Raw genomic sequence first — 21,958 nt, 5'->3', positions numbered from 1 at the left:
CTAAACGTGTTTGTAGAAAAAAATACTGTTGGAGATCTATAAATCATAATTAAAGTACAATTTGAAACATTAAACTTGATGCCACTCAGAAACACAGTTACATTATTTTCATTAGCCTAGGAAAACAGCTTCTAGCGATGGTTAATTTTCTCCTTCCAGTAATAACGTATTATAGTTTTCAGGGGCTTTTTTAGATTCCCAATTATAGAAATTGTTAATAACTACCATATTTGTAGGCTACTGTTTCCAAACAAGCTCAAAGAGTCATGAGTGGATAGTTTTTGTAGCAACTTACTGATCTGGCAGTTGGCAGTTGCCTGCCAACCTCGCAGTTCAAAAGCACCTCCAGGTGCAAGTAGATAAATAGGGACCACTTACCAGCGGGAAGGTAAACGGCGTTCCGTGTGCTGCGCTGGCTCACCAGATGCAGCTTGTCACACTGGCCACATGACCCGGAAGTGTCTGCGGACAGCGCTGGCTCCCGGCCTATAGAGTGAGATGAGCACACAACCCTAGAGTCTGGCAAGACTGGCCCGAACGGGCAGGGGTACCTTTACCTTTACATTTACTGATCTGGAGGTGAAAGATAGTGGCTGTTCAAAGAATATACTCTCACACCACACCAAGGCAATAATGCTAAAGTTGCCTAACAAATAATGATAAAGTTGCCTACCAAAGCAAAAACATAGCTGATGAAGAATAAAGCGAAGAGTACAAGTTCAACCCTTTTAGTTCCAGTGAATCCTAATAGGATGAATTCAGTCACATTCTTTGTCTGGTTCCTTATTGTAATGTGCAGCTGAAAGAGTCACTTGGGATAATGGAGATACAGAAAAATAAAATGTGCACCAGAAAGTGGATGACACATTAGTAGAAAGAAGAAGGGAAGTAGGAGAGAAAAGAGAACCATTCTGCCACCCTCTCTCTTTGCAAATATAATTTGCACCCACAGTGTCTCATGGAATCCTAAATTTCCCATCCTTATCCTTTGCTCCCTCTTATCTTCCTTAATTTGTTTGTGAAAGTAAGAATTAAATCACATTACCATGGATGGTCTCATTGAGATACATTATTTTTATCTGTCTTGCCTCATTCAGAAAGCTATAGAGATTCATACTGGAGACACACGCCTCACAGTCATATTTCCAGTCTGACAGCAATAAGTAATTTGTTCATTCAGAGTCATATTGCTGTTTTCAAGTTTCTTTTATAACTTCATACTGTTAGCTTTGTAGGACATGGAATCATTTTAATATTTGAAGCAGTTGGAGGAGGATAATACTTAAATACCCTTTATTTTTTAAAAAAAGTTGCAGTTTAAGTATTATAAGAATTAAGCAGCCACCAACCTGTGTTATGCCCCACTCTTCTTTTCTTAATGATAGAGACTGAACCAGTACAACTCTGTTTCCTACAGAATATATGAAAAAAATTGTTCATCATTCAGCAGGTATGCATCCGGAGGACGATTTCTGTTCTCATCCTGAAGTTCTTAACCTGAAGCACTATTTCTGGGTTAGCAGAGTCTGTAACCTGAAGCGTATGTAACCTGAAGCATAAGTAACCCAAGGTACCACTGTATCTACTTGCACTTTGATGTGCTTTCGAACTGCTAGGTGGACAGGAGCAGGGACCGAACAACGGAAGCTCACCCCGTCATGGGGATTCGAACCGTCAACCTTCAGATCGGCAAGCCCTAGGCTCTGTGGTTTAACCCACAGCGCCACCCGCGTCCCTTTTTTTAACTTAGGGAAAGGCAAAAAACAGCAACAATTGAGTTAATGAAGGCCAAGAATTTGAACCACAGTTTGTTTTGGTAGGGTACATTCTTTTCTGTATGGGGTCACCCTTGCCCTGAAGTTGCAGTTGTGCTCCTTACAGGTACACTTGGATCAATTACTGTCCTTAGATGCACAAATGGCATGTGTTTTGTGGAGTGCTTTCTGGATGGACATAGACTGACTTCAATGTTCTGTGCTCTGATAAACCCTAGGCTAGATTACAGCAGCTGCGTTACACACGAAACTGCCTTTAAACATAAGAGTATATGAAGCATGTGCTGGATAAGGCCAAAGTCCTATCACATCTAGCATTCTGTTCTCCCAGTGGCCAAGCAGATGCCAATGAGAAGCTCACAAGCAGAAACTGAGTACAAAGCACTCCCTGGTCTATGATTCCCAGCCAGAGGCATATAGTCTCTGATTGTGAAGACCATTGATAGTGTAGAAGCTGCAGCTAGTGCATAATAAAGCAGGTGGATTTCTGATCGCCTCTAGGCAGCCAAAATATTAACTTTCTTCTTCTTTCTTCTTCAAATCACTTTCGCAGGAGTCAAATTTGGAGAAGCAATCATGTAATTGGTCCACTGACGTAACTTTCCTTACATAATGATACCTCTGAAACCTTTCTAGGAAGAGCTAAAGCAGTAGCAGTTGAAGACCCAAGAGATGTTATGGTCTCTTGCTAAATTTAATTTAGGCAACAGCTTCAGGACCACATGGGGAAGCCAGAGTTGACTGCATTTGATCACAGAAGTAGGCTAATGTTCTCTCCTACTTACTACAGTACCAGTGATCACATCAAAGCTGTAAGTACATTAGATTTATGAAGGTCTTGGTGAAATAGAATCTCAGATCTTGGACACATCAGGTATTTATGGTGCACTTTTTATTTTATTTATTTTATTTTATTTTAAACATGTATCAATTCAAGAGGTTCAGGCTTGCTTCTCAGACAATGGTATGACAACTAAAGTGAAGCATTTTGTTTTAATGGCACATTTCAGGTTCTACCATTGACATTATGGGACTTTAATTTGCTTCCTTCAGACTAGATTATCTATCTATCTATCTATCTATCTATCTATCTATCTATCTGAATTGTGTCTACTTAAACACATTTAGTGTGAATGCCACAGAAAGTCCTGTGAGATTGGGCAATGACTTTTAGATTCAATAATTCATTAAAAATGATTGGACAAACAATGAGGGCAGGTCAACATACCAACTGAAACATCTATGTACAGATGAATTGTACTGCTAAATAATACGTGGGGGACATAACATATAGGATAAACAGTAAATTTTCATATGTGTTGAATATATTTTTGTTTTGTTTTGGGGAAAACTAGGCTTGTCTGCTGCATAATTGCCTTCCAAAGAAGGTACATATCCTTCTCTAAAAGGTATTGGACCACTTCTAATTGCTTCTTTGTTGAAACCTTTGTTGTTGTTCTAAATAGTCACATCTTAATGGACACAATCCCACTGATTCCACAGAAAAGCAAAGTGGGAGAGCTGCTGTGCAGTCCCTTAAATGGAATCCATCTGTCTCTTCTACAACAGGCACAGATAACTCAAGAAACACGGTGGTGGTGGTGGTGGTTAATTTATTCCCCACCCATCCGGCTTGGTTTTGCCAGCCACTCTGGGTGGCTCCCAGCAGAACAGTAAAAACAATATTATAATAAGGATTTTTGTTATATCTCAGCCTATTCCTAATAATGAAGAGCAGGGAGGTGGGGAATTGAAGAGAGATACATAGATGTGCAGATTAGAAGAATAGCATGGAAAGCAGAGTGTGATTAAAATGGAAGCAAAGGTATAGAAATTCCCATTTGATAGATGTAATCTGCATATGGTTGGAAACTATTGAGCCCAACTGTACTCCCTCAGTGTTCTTATTACTGACATGCATGTTGCTGGACAGCAGGTAATGTTAGCCTTCTTATGTACGAGAATTAATTTTCAGGTCAGGAGTTTAATTTTTAGGGTGCAAGCAGAGGCAGTTCTAAGGAAGCGTGACTGGTTCAGCCACATCAGGTACGGAGCATCTGGGGTGTCACATCAGATACCACCACTATTATGCCCAATGGAAGGCAAGAGGCGGGTGCGCGTGCTGGATTTTGATGTCGCACAGGGTGCCACTGATGCAAGGTCTGAATATAAAACATGGAGGCAAGCTGAGTCAGTAAAACACACTCCCTTTAATAAGTTGTGCACTTGTTTCAATTAAATTTCACAATTATTTTAAAGACATTTTGCAATGTCTTTCCCATTAACTGGGGGAACGACCACTATGGTCTGTGCAGAATTCATCTTAGTTCCGGTTGATTGGATCATCACCTAACACATGGCACAGCCATTTACCAATGGTGAATTCTCATGCCTGTGTTGAAACCTCTACAAACTGTGATACAGTGTTGTGAGTTTCACTACCACACATGCAGTCAAGCACATCAGCCACCACTGAAGTGGAGCATTGCTGGGGAAACTCATAACATGATGGTGCTCTGTCACATAGAGAATGCTTAGGGAAAAGTGACAGATCAATGGTTCTTGTGGTTGAGCACATGTAATACATGCCAAAGAAACCACAGATTTATTCTTTGTAATCTCTAGTTAAAATATCCCAGGTAGATTTTTAATTTTTTTTTAGCATGATGGTGGTAAATTCTTTCTGCAGAGTTTCTGGCATTCAGAGTAGACAATATTAAACTAGATGGATAAACATAAGATCACAGGAGGGCATAAGAAGGCACTGCTGAATCAGGCTCATGGCCAGTCAAGCCCAGTATTCTGCTTTCCAGTCACAGCAGACAAGCAGGTGCCTACAGGAAGTCCAAAAGCAGGACACAGATAAGATTTTTTAGGACCAAATTTAAGTTCCTGAAATTTTTCACAAGGTAAAGTGGCCAAAAATAGAATCACCCATACACTTTGAACATTGTGAAGAAATAAAGTGATAACCAAATGAAAATGTGGAGAAAATGAAATGAAAAAAATATTATTTCCTCCCTCCAGATATTTGTCACAAGTCTACAGAATGGCGGTGGATAACTTCACAATCAGAGTTACAGAATTTGTATTTGTAGGAATGTCACAACCTTCAGAATTTGAACAGTTTTTATTTTTTCTGTTCCTGACAGTTTATATAGCTACTTGGTTAGGGAATGTCACCATTATAATCACTGTAATATCAGACCCCCATCTCCACATGCCCTTATATATTTTCCTGGCCAACTTGGCTTTTCTGGATGTTAGTGAATCTACAGTAACTGCACCTAAATTGCTACAAATGCTCATTTCCAAGAACAAAACCATCTCTTTCCATGGATGTTTGACACAGATTTTCTTTTTTCACTTCATTGGGGGTACTGTCGTTTTCTCTCTTACAATGATGGCAGTTGATCGATATCTAGCTATTCACAAGCCATTGCAATACATGATCATCATGAACAAGAAAACCTGCTTTGGGATCATTTTGTGTTCATGGCTAGGTGGCTCCATTCACTCCATGGTCCAGGTAGCACTGATCCTGCAATTACCATTCTGTGGTCCCAACATACTGGATAATTTCTTCTGCGATGTTCCACAGGTGGTCAAATTGGCCTGCACAGACATCTATACTGTTGAACTACTTCTGGTCTCCAACAATGGACTTGGTGTGACAGGAACCTTCATTGCTTTGCTGATTTCATACATCATCATCTTGTTCAAGATAAGAAAACACGTTTCAGAAGGGAAGCACAAAGCTCTTTCAACATGTGCAGCCCAGATCACAGTAGTAAGTTTACACTTCATCCCATGTATCTATATTTATGACCAGCCCTTCAAGACATTTACAGAAAATAAGGTGGTCTCCATTCTCTACACAGTTATCAGCCCAGTGCTGAATCCAATCATTTACACATTAAGAAATACAGAGATGAAAAATGCTATAAGGAGGCTAGTGAGGAAAGTGCTGAGGTTTTATCAGAAAGATTCAAAACTGTAAATGTTATTTTATGTATATTGATTATTATTTAAGCATCCTTATATATTGCTTTAAACTTATTTAGTGAAGAAATTACAAAAAAAAAATTTATATTATATTATATTATATTATATTATATTATATTATATTATATTATTGTATTATATTATATTATATTATATTATATTATATTATATTATATTATATTATAAGTTTTTGCCTAAATGCCCTGGAAAAGAGAACTGCATTTACCTGGCACTGAAATTATGAGAAGTGGGGTTTTCTGGGGAAAGCATTTTTTAAAAAATAATAATAATGAGATACGACGACCAAAAGGGCCTGATCTCTTGTCACCACCTTCTGGACCTCCCTCAACAGTGGCACAAAGAGAAGCGTTTCTTATGATGATGTCACAGTCCGAGTGTGGTGTAGTGGTTAAGAGCAGTGGACTCGTAATCTGGTGAACTGGGTTCGTGTCTCCGCTCCTCCACATGCAGCTGCTGGGTGACCTTGGGCCAGTCACACTTCTCTGAAGTCTCTCAGCTCCACTCACCTCACAGAGTGTTTGTTGTGGGGGAGGAAGGGAAAGGAGAATGTTAGCCGCTTTGAGACTCCTTAGGGTAGTGATAAAGCGGGATATCAAATCCAAACTCTTCTTCTTCTTTTACATAGGGAAAGTCAGTTCTCGGGGTCCTGGGCCACAGAAGGCTTTTAATATCTAAACACTTCAAATTTGGCATGGAAACAAATGGGCTGCCAGTGTATAGGCGGGCTGTAAATTATATTTACAGTTAAGGACATGATGAGTTGGACTTATGTAATTATTATTATTATTATTATTATTATTATTATTATTATTTATATCCCACGCTCCCCAGCCAGGACCAGGCTAAGGGCGGCTAACATCACAGTATATAATACATTAAAACATAATGTAGGCCCTTTCCAAAAGCTGAAAATAATTGAATGAGTAATTCTAATAACAAAAATGAAATTTGCAATGCCTGAAGGTGCAGCTTCAGGGTAGAGAACAATAAAACAAGAAAGACTCACTGTGTTCTGTATAAGAATTAATGCATGGGTACTCATCTAAAGTACTGATCTGCCCGCTGTCACTATAGCAGTGTTAGTGTTGATATTTTATTCTGTTTTTAGTTTATTGCTGATTTTATTTTTTAAAATGTTTTCAATAGTTGTTTTTAACCCCTTTTACTGTTAATTTTGTTGTTTTATTTTCTTCATAAACTGCTTTTTACAACCAAGTGGTGCGTAAATCTGTTGCCATGAAAGAGGCAGGGTGCCACAGGGTCATGAGGGCCTCTTCAAAAGGTTACTCAGCTGTAAGCCTCAAGGGATTGCTTGATCTAATGGGGTTATAGTAAAGGTACAGCTCTTTGACCTTTACTCCTGACCATTAGGTCCAGTCGTGACCGACTCTGGGATTGCAGTGCTCATCTCACTTTATTGGCCGAGGGAGCCTGTGTACAGTTTCCGGGTCCTGTGGCCAGCATGACTAAGGCATTGCTCTCTGAGCTTTAGAAAACCTTATTTGCACTTGCAGTGTTGTGGAGGGGTCTTTGTGCTTATTGTTTAGCAGCACTTTCTACAAAAACCCCATGGTGACATTCTCTGGATTCTATGAAGTGTTGCCAGGCTCTCAGCCTCTTTGTGAAGAGCCCTGCGTGGCTGCACGTGTTTGGAAGACATTTTTTATAAAGGTTGGAGTTTGAAAATGACCCTCAACCATTTGAGATATTTACCATGACAAGTGCAATTTCTTGCCCCCACCATCAAATTATTTTCAAAGTTTCCCTCTCTTTGGCCCCCTTCAAATATCTCCTTGTTTTGCTGCCAAAGCGTGTTCTCCTTCATGGAGAGCACGTGTTGCGGTGGGGACCTCCAGGACACTCCAAAGTTGGGGGGTGGGCTAATTGATTGTTGGCCACTGATGCGATTGGGACTTCCCTTGTTGTTGGGAAGAAGTTAATGTTGCCATTTATTGATTGACAGCCAGAAATACTAAAACTCCTTGCACGGGGCTAGGGCTTCCTCTTTTCGCCCGTGCATCGGATTGCCCCTCCCTCCCTCGCAGAATAAGGTTGTTCGCTTTGACCTTGTATGCCTGTCATGGGGTCGTCTGCTTTGAGTGGGGGCCTGGTAGGAATTTTGTCCATCTGGCTGATTGGCTGGAGCCATTTGGTTTTTGCCTACTGCGTAGCAAATCGTCACAACTTGTAAGGTTCGCGGTTAGGCATTGGTTTATGGTTTGGTTGGTTGAGGGGCATGGATTGGCTGTGCCTGCCCCTCTAATGCTGCTGCTGCAAGGGATTCCGTTAAAGGAACTGGGGGCTAACTATTGCTTGTCCACTCTGCAAAGGGGGCTCGGGCCATAGCAATGATCTCCTGGTTGCATTTGGGGTGAGGGCAGGTTTCCTGCTGTTGCTACCCCCAAGTGTATTCCCCTATTCTGACCTTCGCATCGTGCGGAATGTCAGCCTGTCCCGCATGGTGGGGGCAGATAGTCACAACCAATGCCTAAGCAACCACTCACAAATTTGTATTTTAATAAATTTGTGACCAAAATTATGCCAAAAATCTTAAACGAAAAGTTCTGTGTGATGTGTGAGTTATTGGGGTGGACCTGGGGACCTCGGCACGCAACAGCTCAAATGGTCAAAAACCCACCCTTTTTCTATACAATTTTTGACCCATTAAGGCTTAAGCAAATAAAAGTGCACAAATAATCTTTGGTGGGACACCAGGGTCTTGTTAAGCCTTGTGTTTATGCTGTGTACACTTGATTGTGGGATGGTGACAGTGAGGGGTTAAGCACTTGGGATGCCATACTTAAACTTCTGACAGTATTTTACTGCATTTTCCTGATGTTTTATTACCTGATAATTTCCATGTTTTATGTGAGCTTTCACATGATGTAAAAGCCACATCTGAAAAACTAGCAGAATCTGGTGGAAGTTTAGCACTCATTTCCATGTTATTTGCTTCCATAAAAAATTCATTTGCAACGCTGAAATCAGAAAATCACAGGAGTTTTGTGTTGTAATTTCAGGGCTTAGCCACAATTCTATTTGTCTGGGAACCCCTTGATGGGGAATCCACACAGAACAGGGTGACATGTGGATAGCATAATCACATATGCAAGGCCAATCACCATCCAGCTGTCATAAATCCTGGGATTGAATTGACAGACTATGATGCAGAAGGGGGAAGAATGTGTGTGCCCTGAAGGGTGGCTGTGAACTAATCAGGCAAAGGAAGAAGGCTAAGTATAAGGCAGGGGAGGGGAGTGGAGCAGAGCAGAGAGACTTAGTGAGATAGTGTAGCACCCTGCTTGTGGTTAACGCTTAGCTGGAATGAAATATTCAACGCAGCAATAGAGAAATTAAAATAATAATTTAATTGTCAGACAAATAAATGAGAGACACAGTGGTATATGGATACCAAAGCTCTGCCCACTCCAGCCCTGATGGCCAGCACTTATATTCCCTCAGCCCAGCCCCCTTGCTCCTCCTTTGGCTGCCTCTGTCCAATCAGCCTGGTTGAAATTCCTTTTGGCTGTTTGCTAGAACCAATCATAAAAGATACACCCATTTCCTATTACCTTTTATGGGAGACAAAGAGCTATATTTCCTTCTATCCATAAATGGCAGACAAGTAGCCATATATCTTACATTTGCCTCGACCAGGCACCTTAATTATCAGATCATCTTTGCCCTATTGCCCTATTGCCCTATTCACTCCAAAACAAATGGCTCATTAAATTTTGTCTGAAACAGAGATCTTGGGTTCACCTTCTCACACACCATCAATGAAATAAGAATCTAACATAAGAATCTAACATTTCTTACTTTCTAAATCCTTTGCATAATTACATTTAAGCCAATATATTTCATACATAACATAGATAGATTTTTAGAAGGAAAGGCCTTTTCAAAGTAAAGAGGAAACACCTTCAAAAGCAACCTCTTAGATCTACACCACCCTTTCAAGCCAGCTGCTGTTTCTATTAGCTCTTGCCCTTTAACCTTAGGAAAATATGGCTCAAGTCTTAATGGGAGGCACATGGTATATTATCTGTTAAACAATAAATTTCACTATTTACCAACTCTTAATTGTGTCTTTGCAGCTTGATTGTATTCTGTAATTTGTATGGTCAGTGTCACCTTTTGCTCCCAGCCTGTAATTTCCTTTTACAACCCTGAGGCACTCGCTTATAGATCAGAGGGGCCCTGTTTAGGAAGATAAACATCTGCCAAAGCACCCAGCTGGTTTCTGCCTGGCATGAGAGATACAAACATTTACAAATATATTTTTTAAGCTCATTTTAAAATGCAGGTCTTCATCAGATGCCTCATTAGACCATACAGTAGGGCTGTCTTCCATCATTTTTTTAGAGTTTTTGAGAAAAAGAAAAAGTCTCAACAGCTTTTGAGGTGCCCTGGTTATTACTTTTTGAAATAAAACCAATTTTGGAAAGAGCAAAAAAACGAGCACAGAACTACTGATATATCACAAATGGATTCTTTATTTACTGCATTTGCAATTATTTAAGATAAAATCTATTTTGGAAAGAAACTACTTTTGCCATTTTATGGGTGTTTATTGTTTGTTTACAGATAGTTGCCTTGGTGATATTAGCTTGTGTCTCTTGCAGTAGACCAACCACCCTCTTTATTGTTTTATTGTAGGTGTTCGTCAGGCAGGATAAACCCATTTCATTTCATCAGTCACACATACATTTGCACACTGCTGAAGACTGAAGAATCTGTTTTCCATCTCTGATTGTGTGCCAAACTAAATACAACATGGTACTTGCAATTAGCAACAGCATGAATTCATTGTCATTATCATTATCATCATTATCATTTTTTTGCTGTGTGTTGTGTGCTGAGAGAGAATTGCAGTGGGGAATTTAATGGTGAAGTCTGGATAGTTCACTCAGCAATTTATTTATGGCTGTGGTTCACAAGTTAGTTTGATAACAGTGAAATGCAATTAAATGTGACCTTGTACCACTCATACCAACACTGCAAACAACAAGAGAAAGAACTGAACTCTTTCAACACACCAGGTCTAGAACAAAAATGAAGATGAAAGATTACACACGTGTAATGGATTATAAATATATACGTAAGATTTAACCAAGGTTGCTGTTTGTAAGGTGAAATCGTGGACAGCTGGAAGAATGGCTTGACAACAAGTGAAGGATGTCAAGTGGAGACTAAATAAGAAAGGAAGCAGCGAAACAGTTCTAATAACATATCTTGGACATACGATTGCATCGGAAGTGGGAAACCTGATTTTAAGAAATTGTATTAAATTAATTTGGTTTGACTGGAATAGTTTGGAAAATTAATAAAAATATTTTTTAAAAAACAAAAAGACAAACCAACCACAACTAGATCAGACCCTTATGTTTGGGTGTTGACCTTTAACCATTTGCTTCATGCTGTAGTCTTGATCAGATATGAGTCTATGGCGCTATTTGCATTGGGAAGAACTTCCATTGGCCCAAATTGGTGGTGGGGTCGGGAAGCAGAAAACTAGTAGGGGTGTAATGGAGTACCCTGGAATAGGGCATGGTTGGGTGATTGGCTGGAAGCCTAAACAGGAACATTCCATGCCTCAGATCCCACTTATGTTAGAAAAATGACAGTCTATCCACAACAGAAAACTGTGTTATGACAAATTGTTCCTTAATTCTTCAACTCTAAAATTAAAAATTATCAGGAATACTTTCAAGGAATTCACAGCTGCCTCTAGAGAGCTAAACGTGTTTGTAGAAAAAAATACTGTTGGAGATCTATAAATCATATTTAAAGTACGATTTGAAACATTAAACTTGATGCCACTCAGAAACACAGTTACATTATTTTCATTAGCCTAGGAAAACAGCTTCTAGCGATGGTTAATTTTCTCCTTCCAATAATAACATATTATAGTTTTCAGGGGCTTTTTTAGATTCCCAATTATAGAAATTGTTAATAACTACCATATTTGTAGGCTACTGTTTCCAAACAAGCTCAAAGAGTCATGAGTGGATAGTTTTTGTAGCAACTTACTGATCTGGAGTTGAAAGACAGTGGCTGTTCAAAGAATATACTGTGAGAGTTATCCATGAAAGAGTATTTTAAGTTTTAAACACCACAGAATTTCAATAGTTAGTTTGAAAGCTGTAATTAAGGTTCAATATCTCCAAAAAGAATGACCTACAGAATATTTCCAGAACTTTCAGCTGAACCATATTTCTTTCCCATTCCAATGCATGCATGTAAACCCCTACATAATCTTCATTTACTTACATTGTGATTTAATACTACACAGTGTTGGGACCCTTCTTCCATTTTCAGGACTCTGAGGTTAATTAAGGGGAAAATCTTTCTTTTGACTAAATGGTCCAGGGCCTCCTTGACTTTTTTGTTTCTTAGGCTATAAATAAAGGGATTCATTAGTGGAGTTATCACTGTGTTCAGTATGCTGGCTACCTTGTTGAGGTCCAATGAGTGATTTTTTTGTGGCTGAACATAAATGAAAATAGAACTCCCATAGAACAGTGTCACCACAATTAGGTGAGAGGCACACGTAGAGAATGCTTTCTGTCGTCCTTTTGCTGAGGGGATCCTCAGTACTGTTGCAATAATGAATATATAGGATACACTTGTCACCAGTAATGAGCCTAGGAGGAGCAAGGCTGAATTGACAAAATTAATAATCTCAATCTTCTTTACATCAAAGCAGGCCAGCTTGAGAACTGGGTCAACATCACAAAAGAAATGGTTGATGGAATTGGGTCCACAAAATGGCAGCTGGCCTACCAGGATTGTAGGTGGTAGGACTGCAAAGAAGCCCCACATCCAGGAGGCAGCTATAAGTTGAAAACATACATGTGTGCTCATGATGGCTGCATATCTCAGAGGATTGCAAATGGCCAGATAGCGATCGAATGACATGATAGCCAAAAGGAAGAACTCTGTGGAACCTGTTGAGAAATATATGTAAGCCTGCAGGATGCAACTATACAAGCCGATAGATTTTCTTTGACTCATGAAATTGAATAGCATTTTAGGGATAACTGTGGTGGTGAATATAATCTCTAAAAAAGACAGGTTAGCAATGAACATGTACATTGGGCTGTGAAGGCTGTTCTCACACCACACCAAGGTAATAACGATAAAGTTGCCTACCATAGCAACAGTGTAGGTGATGAAGAATAAAATGAAAAGTAGTGGTTCAACCCTCTTAGTCCCAATGAATCCTAGGAGTATAAATTCATTCACAGTCCTTGTCTGGTTCCTCATTATGCTGTACAACTAATACAGTCACTTGAATAAATGGAGAGCAGCAAGATGAACAATTCTTCTTCTATGTTGAAATCTCTACATGATACAATGGTAGGGACACCATAAGTTATTTAAGCACAAAAGATGCTGGATGGTGATTCCTGTGGGATAATGCATGGAAATATGCATGAGAAACATCAGCTATGCTTGTTTAAACCCAGAGACAAAGTGAAAAGAGCGGTGTAAAGATGGCTGCTAATTTGAACCTTTTTAATAGTTTGTTACTATAGATCATGGCAATTCAATATAAAAATTGATCCCCATTATGCAATGTCTTGAATCTGGTCTTTGTTCTTATCTTAAACACTTTAAATAAATTTTAAAATGTTTATATCCCATTAATTTCCAAATTGAAAAATGTTTTCAATTTCCTAAATATTCCATTTTGAAATCAAAAGCACACAAAAGTGCTCAAATTTGACTCAGTTCTGATTATCATTTAATTTATCCAAAGTTATAGCATCTTCCATTTGAAATTGTATTGTTGAAACATTTTTTATAATGCTGCTGTTCTGCTAACATTACAGACTTCAGCTTGCACCCCTCTTTTCCTCTGTAGTGCTCCCCCCAGCATCTGCTGCAGAGCACTGAAGGCTCCATCAGAGCAAATTTTGAGACCGCAAGGTGATAAGAGAGGAATGGGAAGCCCAGTTCTGCAAGTACAGCTCCCTGCATGCAACTTTAGCCCAAAGTATACATAGTTTTATATAATTGTATTGTATTGTTTTGTATTGTATTGTATTGTATTGTATTGTATTGTATTGTATTGTATTGTATTGTATTGTATTGTATTGTATTAGAAGGAAATTCCCTCTCCTTCCCTAGTAGAATAAATTTTAGGCCAACACAAAGGAAAAAAGAAAGTGGATGGCACATGAGTACAGATAACAAGGGAAGTAGGAAAGAAAAGAGAATGATGTGTACCTCTCTCAGGTCTTTCCTCTGTAACCCGTTCCCACAGTGTCTCATGGAAACCCTTAACTCCCATCCTCATGCCTTTCTTTCTCTTATACTCACTGATGTGTTTGGAAAAAATAAAAATTAACTCAGCTTATCAAAGACATCAACACCAACGACAACAATGTGGATGGTCCCATCGACCTCCGTGTTCTCTGTCTTGCCTCGTTTAAATAGCTGCAGAGATGGAAAACAAAACACATATTTCCAGTTTCACAGCAATAAGTAATTTGTCAATTTTGTGTTCTTCGGTTCTGTGGGCCATGGAATAGTTTTAACATTTGAAGCAGATTGGGCATGGGTCTGAGAGAAAAATAATACTTCATACTCCTTAAATTTTCAAAAGTTTCAATTTAAGTATTAGAGAAATTAGGAATCCGCTTACCTATGTCATACTCTTAGGTTCTTTCCTTGCTGGTAGCGATTTACTCAGTACATTTCTGTTTCCTACAGAATATATGGGAAAGGTTGTTCATCATACAATAGGTACCGTATTTTTCGCACCATAGGACGCACTTTTTCCCTCCTAAAAAGCAAGGGAAAATGTGTGTGCGTCCTATGGAGCGAATGCAGGGGGGAGGCAGGCGGGAAAAGCCCTCAAGAGCCGCACACAAGCTTCGTGCGCTCTTGCGGACTTTTCTCTAGGAGGGAGAAGGGACTGACTGGCTGCAGCAGTCCCTTCTCCCTCCTGGGGGAAAAGCCCCCAAGAGCGGCATCTCTTTAAAGGCTGCGCGGCTCCTGCGGGCTTTTCTACGAGGTGGGGGAATCCCCCCACCTCCCAGAAAAGCCAGGAGAAGCCGCACAGCCCCTTTAAAGAGCGCGCGGCTTCTGCGGGAGTTGGGGGAAGCTGCAGCAGATTCCCTCCTCCCGGGCTCCCTTTGAAGCGGCAATGTGGGAGGGGAGCAGCTTACACTCGTGTAAGCAGCTCCTCTCCCACTTTCCTGCTTCAAAGCAACCACGGAGGAGGGAAAGAGGGGACTCATGGATCCTCTTCGCTGCTCGAGGCTGCAGCAGATTCCCTCCTCCCGGGCTCCCTTTGAAGCAGCAAAGTGGGAGGGGAGCAGCTTACACTCGTGTAAGCAGCTCCTCTCCCACTTTCCTGCTTCAAAGCAACCACGGAGGAGGGAAAGAGGGGACCCATGGATCCTCTTCGCTGCTCGAGGCTGCAGCAGATTCCCTCCTCCCGGGCTCCCTTTGAAGCAGCAAAGTGGGAGGGGAGCAGCTTACACTCGTGTAAGCAGCTCCTCTCCCACTTTCCTCCTTCAAAGCAACTACGGAGGAGGGAAGGAAGGGGACCATGGATCCTCCGCTGCTGGAGGCTTCAGCGGATTCCTCCTCCGTAATTGCTTTGAAGCAGGAAAGTGGGAGGGGGGCAGTTTACACTCGTGTAAGCAGCTCCTCTCCCACTTTCCTGCTTCAAAGCAACCACGGAGGAGGGAAAGAGGGGACCCATGGATCCTCTTCGCTGCTCGAGGCTGCAGCAGATTCCCTCCTCCCGGGCTCCCTTTGAAGCAGCAAAGTGGGAGGGGAGCAGCTTACACTCGTGTAAGCAGCTCCTCTCCCACTTTCCTCCTTCAAAGCAACTACGGAGGAGAGAAGGAAGGGGACCATGGATCCTCCGCTGCTGGAGGCTTCAGCGGATTCCTCCTCCGTAATTGCTTTGAAGCAGCAAAGTGGGAGGGGAGCAGCTTACACTCGTGTAAGCAGCTCCTCTCCCACTTTCCTCCTTCAAAGCAACCACGGAGGAGAGAAGGAAGGGGACCATGGATCCTCCGCTGCTCACGGCTGCAGCGGATTCCTCCTCCTTGATTGCTGGGAGTTTCTCTGGGCAGGAATTCCCTCAGCTTAAGTGGGGTGGGGGAAGTGTGGCAGGTAGGGGGGTACTGAGAGACACATGTCTCTCAGATGAAAATTGGGAGTGGGCATTGTGTGAAGTGGCTGTGGATCTCCTGCCGCAGAACTGTAGGACTGTATAGAGTTGGGAGGGCCACCCAAGGGTCATCTAGCCCAGCCCCCTCACAATGTAGGAATCACAGCTAAAGAACGCCAGGCAGACGGTCCCCCAACCGCTGCTTAAAAGCCTCCAGTGGTGGAGACCCAAACACCTTCCGAGGTCATAGAATTGCAGGGTTGGAAGGGAACCCCAGGAGTCATCTAGTCCAGCCCCGGTGGACAGCGGGCGCAATCCATCCCGTTGCGCAGGACTAAAGATGCTGTGCAAGGCTAAAGAAGAAGCCAAGGCAGTGAGCGGGATGGATCGCGCTTGCTGCCTTGTCTTCTTTAGCTGCACTGGAGAGGTTTAGCTCCTGGCTGGAGAGGTTGCGCGGCTATAGATCCCGCGCACTGTCTTGGCTTCTTTGCTCTTTGGGGCTGGGGGGGGGAACCCGGGCTTCCCCCGCAGCCCCGAGAAGCTCTGGGAGAAGTGGACAGGCTGCATGCAGCCTGTCCGTTGCTCTTTGGGGCTGGGGGGGGGATAATATTTTTTTCCTTGATTTCCCCCTCTAAAAACTAGGTGCGTCCTGTGGTCCGGTGCGTCCAATAGAGCGAAAAATACGGTATATATCCCTAAGGGTTAAATTATGGCAAAACTTTCCTGAGTCAATTCCAAAGCACTTATATGCAGATAACATGGAGTAAATAATGAATATTTTTTGTATAAGGCATTTACAGATCAGTCCAGTGCTTAATCTTGTATGCAGTACCCCATCATGCAGTTATTTCCCAATGTTTGAAATGTTGCCCGACATAGCTATTAATAAGATTCAATTAATAGTATTATACTGTATTAATAAGATTCAAAAATGGCATTTATTCTCATCACTGCTCTTCTCTTCATTTTCCCCACAGCAAATAATTTCATTCTACCCTAAAGGTGTCACTGATATTCAATTAGCAGTTTAATTGAATCACTGTGGTCCTTGAAGGTATTATATATCAATTATTTCAACCACAAGAGGCAAGGAGGAATTGCAAACACAAGGATTATTATTATTATTTCTTTATTAGTATCGTTTTCATGTTGCGACATATTACCATTATAACTGAAAATGCTGGCAAAAATATTGATTCAATGTAATAAAAATAATTATTATGAAAACCAAATGAAAAGCATGTTGTCTGCTGAACATTGCCTATGTATTGAAGTCTCCAGACAGGAGCTGATAAATAGTATGTTCATTTATTGCCAGGAGCCAGTTTGGGGTAGTGATTTACAGTGCTGTACGGAGGCATGGGAGACCAAGGTTCCAATTCCCACTTAGCCATGAAGCTTACTGGGTGTCTCTCTGCCTAACCTACCTCACAGGGTTTGGGGAAGCTTTTTTGGCGAAGGGAAAGAATCATGTACAGTGGAACCTCGGGTTAAGAACTTAATTCGTTCTGGAGGTCTGTTCTTAACCTGGAACTGTTCTTAACCTGAAGCACCACTTTAGCTAATGGGGACTCCCACTGCCGCCGTGCCACAGCCACGTGATTTCTGTTCTCATCCTGAAGCAAAGTTCTTAACCTGAGGTAATATTTCTGGGTTAGCAGAGTCTGTAACCTGAAGCGTATGTAACCTGAAGCGTATGTAACCCGAGGTACCACTGTATACTACCTTGAGCTCATTGGAAGAAGAGGTGGGATAAAAACTAAGGAAGGAAGGAAGGAAGGAAGGAAGGAAGGAAGGAAGGAAGGAAGGAAGGAAGGCAAGCTAATAGTGGGGAATCTCTGAGCCAAATGCAGCTATGTAAGCCTCTCTGTCTGGTTCTCAACACCAAATCTGTGAGGCGGAGTGAAGCACCCACCACAGGTGGCCGAAGCACAAGATGCAACACCCACCTTATCACTTCCACCACCACCAGAACACCTCCCCTCCTGCCAAGTTCAGCAAAATGGGAGGGCATTGCTGCTCATCTTCCCTGCCCCTTGGTAGGAGAAGATAAGCGTCAACGTCTTGCGGACTGCCACCCCTCTTGCTGAGTTTGGCATGCAGCAGAAGTGGGGGCAAGGTGAGGGGTGGGAAGCAGCAGCCTATTCCCAGGAGGTGAAACGGGATGGGCCACCCCTGCTCAAGACTACCCAGGCCACAACAGCATCCACACCCTCAGGCCACATGGACACTCCAGAAGTGCATTGGCCTAGCTCACGTATCCCTGAACTATTTATTATAATGCTCATTGTTTACCTGGATGTTGGGTGTGTACAGAGATGTGCTTGTATGGGTTAAGAAATCTCTGATGCATTAGGCTTGCCATACGCCCGGAAAATTCCAGACATGCCAGGAAATCGGAGACCTAAAATGGCATCCTGGGGGGAATTTTGAATTTTAAGAGATGTCTGGAATTTCCCGTACATGTATTTTTGTTAAGGTTTTCTGTTGTTTTTTCCAGGAACTGAGTGAAGCAGTGCTCACCACAACAATAGTTTCTAACAGCTGCAGAGACAGAACATAGTCATAGCACAGAAAATTTTCTAAGCCTGTTTTAAAGCCACCCAGGAATCTGCCATTCTACCGCCCATTACCCATTTTAATGTCCATTGTAGAGATCCTTTGAAACTCTTTACAATTTATTTTGTTTTAATCACTCTGAACAATTTGGTATCAACAGCCACCGCTCACTGCTAACACTAGATCATTTATGTACAAGTTCAAAAGCACATGTTTAATACCAAACATTGGGGGATTCCAGTTGCTACCTCCCTTCATTTGGGAGAACAGACTATTTATCCCTAATCTTTGCTTCCAGATCTACAACAGTATGTGAGATATGTGAGCAGAATTCCCTGATATAACTCAATAAGAAAGTTGTTTCTTCTACATGCTGGTAGCTTGTAGGAAAGGCCCTGACACGCAAGGATGAGTCACCAATTAACATAACATTGAAACAAAGTCATCAATTAACAAAACATTGAAACAAAGGCTGAATCAAGACACATCAAAAAAATGTTGCAGGGAAATGCACTGTAAACCTCCTAATGGGAAATCACATTGCCCAAAGGTGGAACTCCACAGTGCCATCTGGTGTCACAGTGCTATAACACATTTAAAACCCTTTTTTTCTTTCTTTTTACTAATGTAGCTGATTCCAAAGACTCCATCTTCTTTTTTGCAGCTCTGACTGCACAAGCCTCTAACTGCACAAGCACCTTTTGCACTTGATACAGTTCTCTGCGAGGCATCTGCAAATGCAAACCTCCACACAACTTTTATGCACATTATGCATATTTTACAAAGAAGATCTCTCTTCTTTTTCTATCCTGCTAAGTTTACTCGGGAACATTTGGTGAAGTACGTTTTGAAACTTTAAGTATTATTGTATTTTAAATAAGTGCACAATGTTTTCTGGATTGCCTCTGTCTGTACGCTTCTTGACATTCCCAAATAAGCTTAAAGGTTTGTCAAGACAAGTCTTATGCTTGCAGAAGCCATGCTGCCTCTACTTCAGCAAGACCTGTCCTTCTATATGCTTGACAATGCTATTCCCATCCTTGAGTGTGGGCCAGTTCCAGCATCTCTTAGTTCTGGTGCCTCTCAGGTTGGCACCATTGCCATTATAAGAAAACAAGGGAGGCGTTCATGGTGAGTTCTACCACCTTTTTTTCTAAAAAAACCCCAGCACTAACAGTAACTATTATATTATGCAAGCTGCATTATTACTTTATAATAATCCAAAGAAGCAAAATTGGTGTTTTATATTCAGATGAATCACAGCTCTGAAGCCTACAAATTATACGAATGATTGGAAAATATTTTATTTAAAATGTTCCAGAGCTTGCATCCTCTATGGCTGTCTGTGATGAACACAAAGTGATGGTTAAGTCCTTTTGAAAAGCAAATGTTTTCTCATTATTTTCCCAACATTGTTTTTCATCTCTGTGTTACGCAAAGTAAAGATCATTGAGTTCAGCATTGGTGTTAAAAGACTGTAGAGGACTGAGGCAACCTTGTCTCCAGGAAATACCTTGAAAGGCCGGTCATAAACAAACATTCCTGGAACAAAGTTTAAGCTCATGACCATGATTTGTGCTGCACAGGTGGAAAGAGCTTTGTTCTTCCCTTCTGTGACATGTGCTCTAATCTTCACCAAGATGACAGTGTATGACACAAGCAAGATGAAGAAGATCAACGTGAGGAGCAGTCCACTGTTGCAAACCATCAGCAACTCTGGGATATATGTATCAGCACATGCCAGTTTGATGAGCTGTGGAATGTCACAGAAGAAATTATCCAGGATGTTGGATTGGCAGAAAGGCAGCTGAATGAGAATTCCAATCTGGACAATGGAGTGAGCAAAGCCACCCAACCATGACCCAGCTACCAAACCTATGCAAACTTCTCTGTTCATTATAACTAAATATCGCAGTGGCTTGTAGATGGCTATGTATCTGTCCACTGCCATCACCACGAGTAAGAAAACCACAGCACCCCCAGTTAAATGGAAGAAGAAGATCTGTGCAATGCACCAATTGTAGGAGATGGTATGAGTATGGGAGAAGAGGTCCCATAATATTTTCAGTGATGTGACTGTCGATTCACTGATGTCTACGACAGCCAAGTTGGCTAGCAAAAAGTACATGGGAGTATGCAGGCTGGGGGTGGTGATCACAGTGACTATAATGGTGAGATTTCCTAACCAAGTTGTGCTGTAGACAGTGAGGAAAAGGAGGAAGAGAAGGGACTGTATTCTGGGATTCTGAGAGAAGCCCAGGAGGACAAATTCTGTTATTGCTGTGCTGTTCTTCTCCATGTGAGCATCCTACCGAGGCTCACTAAGGACCACTAAAAGTCATGTCATCCAATTACTTCCTAAAACAACTCTTGACATACCCATTACAGGTCCCCTACAACAATAAAATCATAAATTTGGGTTGTAGATAGACAATTGGACGTCATCAAGTATCACTTCATCCGTCCAGCATCACTAAAAAATGTAAACATTTTCCACGGTTCAAAAGTTGGCAAATCCCAACCATGTCTATGGAGAAGTAAATCATATTGAGTAAATGGGTCTTATTCCCCAGTAAAGGTATAAGGATTGCTTTACTTATTTTTGCAAGGGTCATGTGCCATATTGACATAATCTTATGGCAGTTTATTGTAGAAAATTTGTATGAATTCTAATTTGTTTTAGTCTATTATATGGCATTTTTAACTTTCTGTATGTTTTAAATTATGATGTACATGTGTTAGTGATAATTTTAGTGTGCTATCATTTTGGAAACAACTTTCAGGTTTCCCCCCTGCCCCCTACAATCAAGCAGTATCTAAATGTTATGAAACAGAATAAATAAATTTCCACATTTTATACCACAACAGTCCAATTAGCTGGGAACTTTGCATTTCTAATTTCAAAACAAGTTGAAAACTGTCATCCTAGAGAAGCACAGTTATTTCTCCTCGGTGAGTATCTGTTCAGACGAATAATGTAGTTCAGTGCAAAAAAAGTCTATTATACCATCACCAACGTATAGCATTCAACTCATCATTATCTTTTTAAATCATCAGTAATCCATGATAAGTTGAGCATTAGAAATCATGAAGGCAGAATATTGAAAAAAGGATCAAGCCCCATTTTTCTTTCTTCCAAAATTATTTCATTCCATTTGCTAGAGTCTAGAGCGTATTACTCCAAGAACGCCTTCTTATCTTCTATAGTGAACAAATGAACCTTCAGTGCTTCTGCTTTTAATACCAGAAATGAACACAGAGACAAGAGTAAGAAAAGAGCTATAATGAAATAGTGACTCCAGAAACCTGCACCTAAAGGATTACCTTTGAAGGAGAATAACCCTACAGTCTCCTGAAATGATAAGCAATGCTTATTGTCTCCTAGTTATAATATGAGATGACAAAGGATTTGTATCCAAAGGGGCTCTGGTGTTGGACATGGAGTCACTCCTATTCATAC

General features: G+C 41.1%; 3 protein-coding genes across 3 annotated transcripts; 1 reads left to right on the top strand and 2 right to left on the bottom strand.

Moving 5' to 3' along the window:
• Window positions 1-4,824: 4,824 nt before the first annotated feature.
• On the top strand, window positions 4,825-5,775 carry LOC308461844 (olfactory receptor 4D9-like; the record flags this gene model as incomplete). The annotated part of the gene is made up of 1 exon (XM_080979009.1): window positions 4,825-5,775. The coding sequence occupies one exon, from the start codon at window positions 4,825-4,827 to the stop codon at window positions 5,773-5,775; it is 951 nt and encodes a 316-aa protein (XP_080835135.1).
• A 6,287-nt stretch (window positions 5,776-12,062) lies between these two features.
• On the bottom strand, window positions 12,063-13,070 carry LOC308461843 (olfactory receptor 6M1-like; the record flags this gene model as incomplete). The annotated part of the gene is made up of 1 exon (XM_080979008.1): window positions 12,063-13,070. The coding sequence occupies one exon, from the start codon at window positions 13,068-13,070 to the stop codon at window positions 12,063-12,065; it is 1,008 nt and encodes a 335-aa protein (XP_080835134.1).
• Window positions 13,071-19,864: 6,794 nt separating this feature from the next.
• Window positions 19,865-20,797, bottom strand: LOC308461842 (olfactory receptor 4D1-like; the record flags this gene model as incomplete). Its single annotated transcript, XM_080979007.1, has 1 exon — window positions 19,865-20,797. One exon carries the CDS (start codon window positions 20,795-20,797, stop codon window positions 19,865-19,867), a length of 933 nt encoding a protein of 310 aa, XP_080835133.1.
• Window positions 20,798-21,958: the final 1,161 nt, after the last annotated feature.

Source organism: Podarcis pityusensis (assembly GCF_964106645.2).
Source record: "Podarcis pityusensis genome assembly, chromosome: 13".
Lineage (NCBI taxonomy): Eukaryota > Metazoa > Chordata > Lepidosauria > Squamata > Lacertidae > Podarcis > Podarcis pityusensis.
The sequence above is the reverse complement of the archived record's forward strand: the minus strand, read 5'-3'. Positions and strand labels throughout refer to the sequence as shown.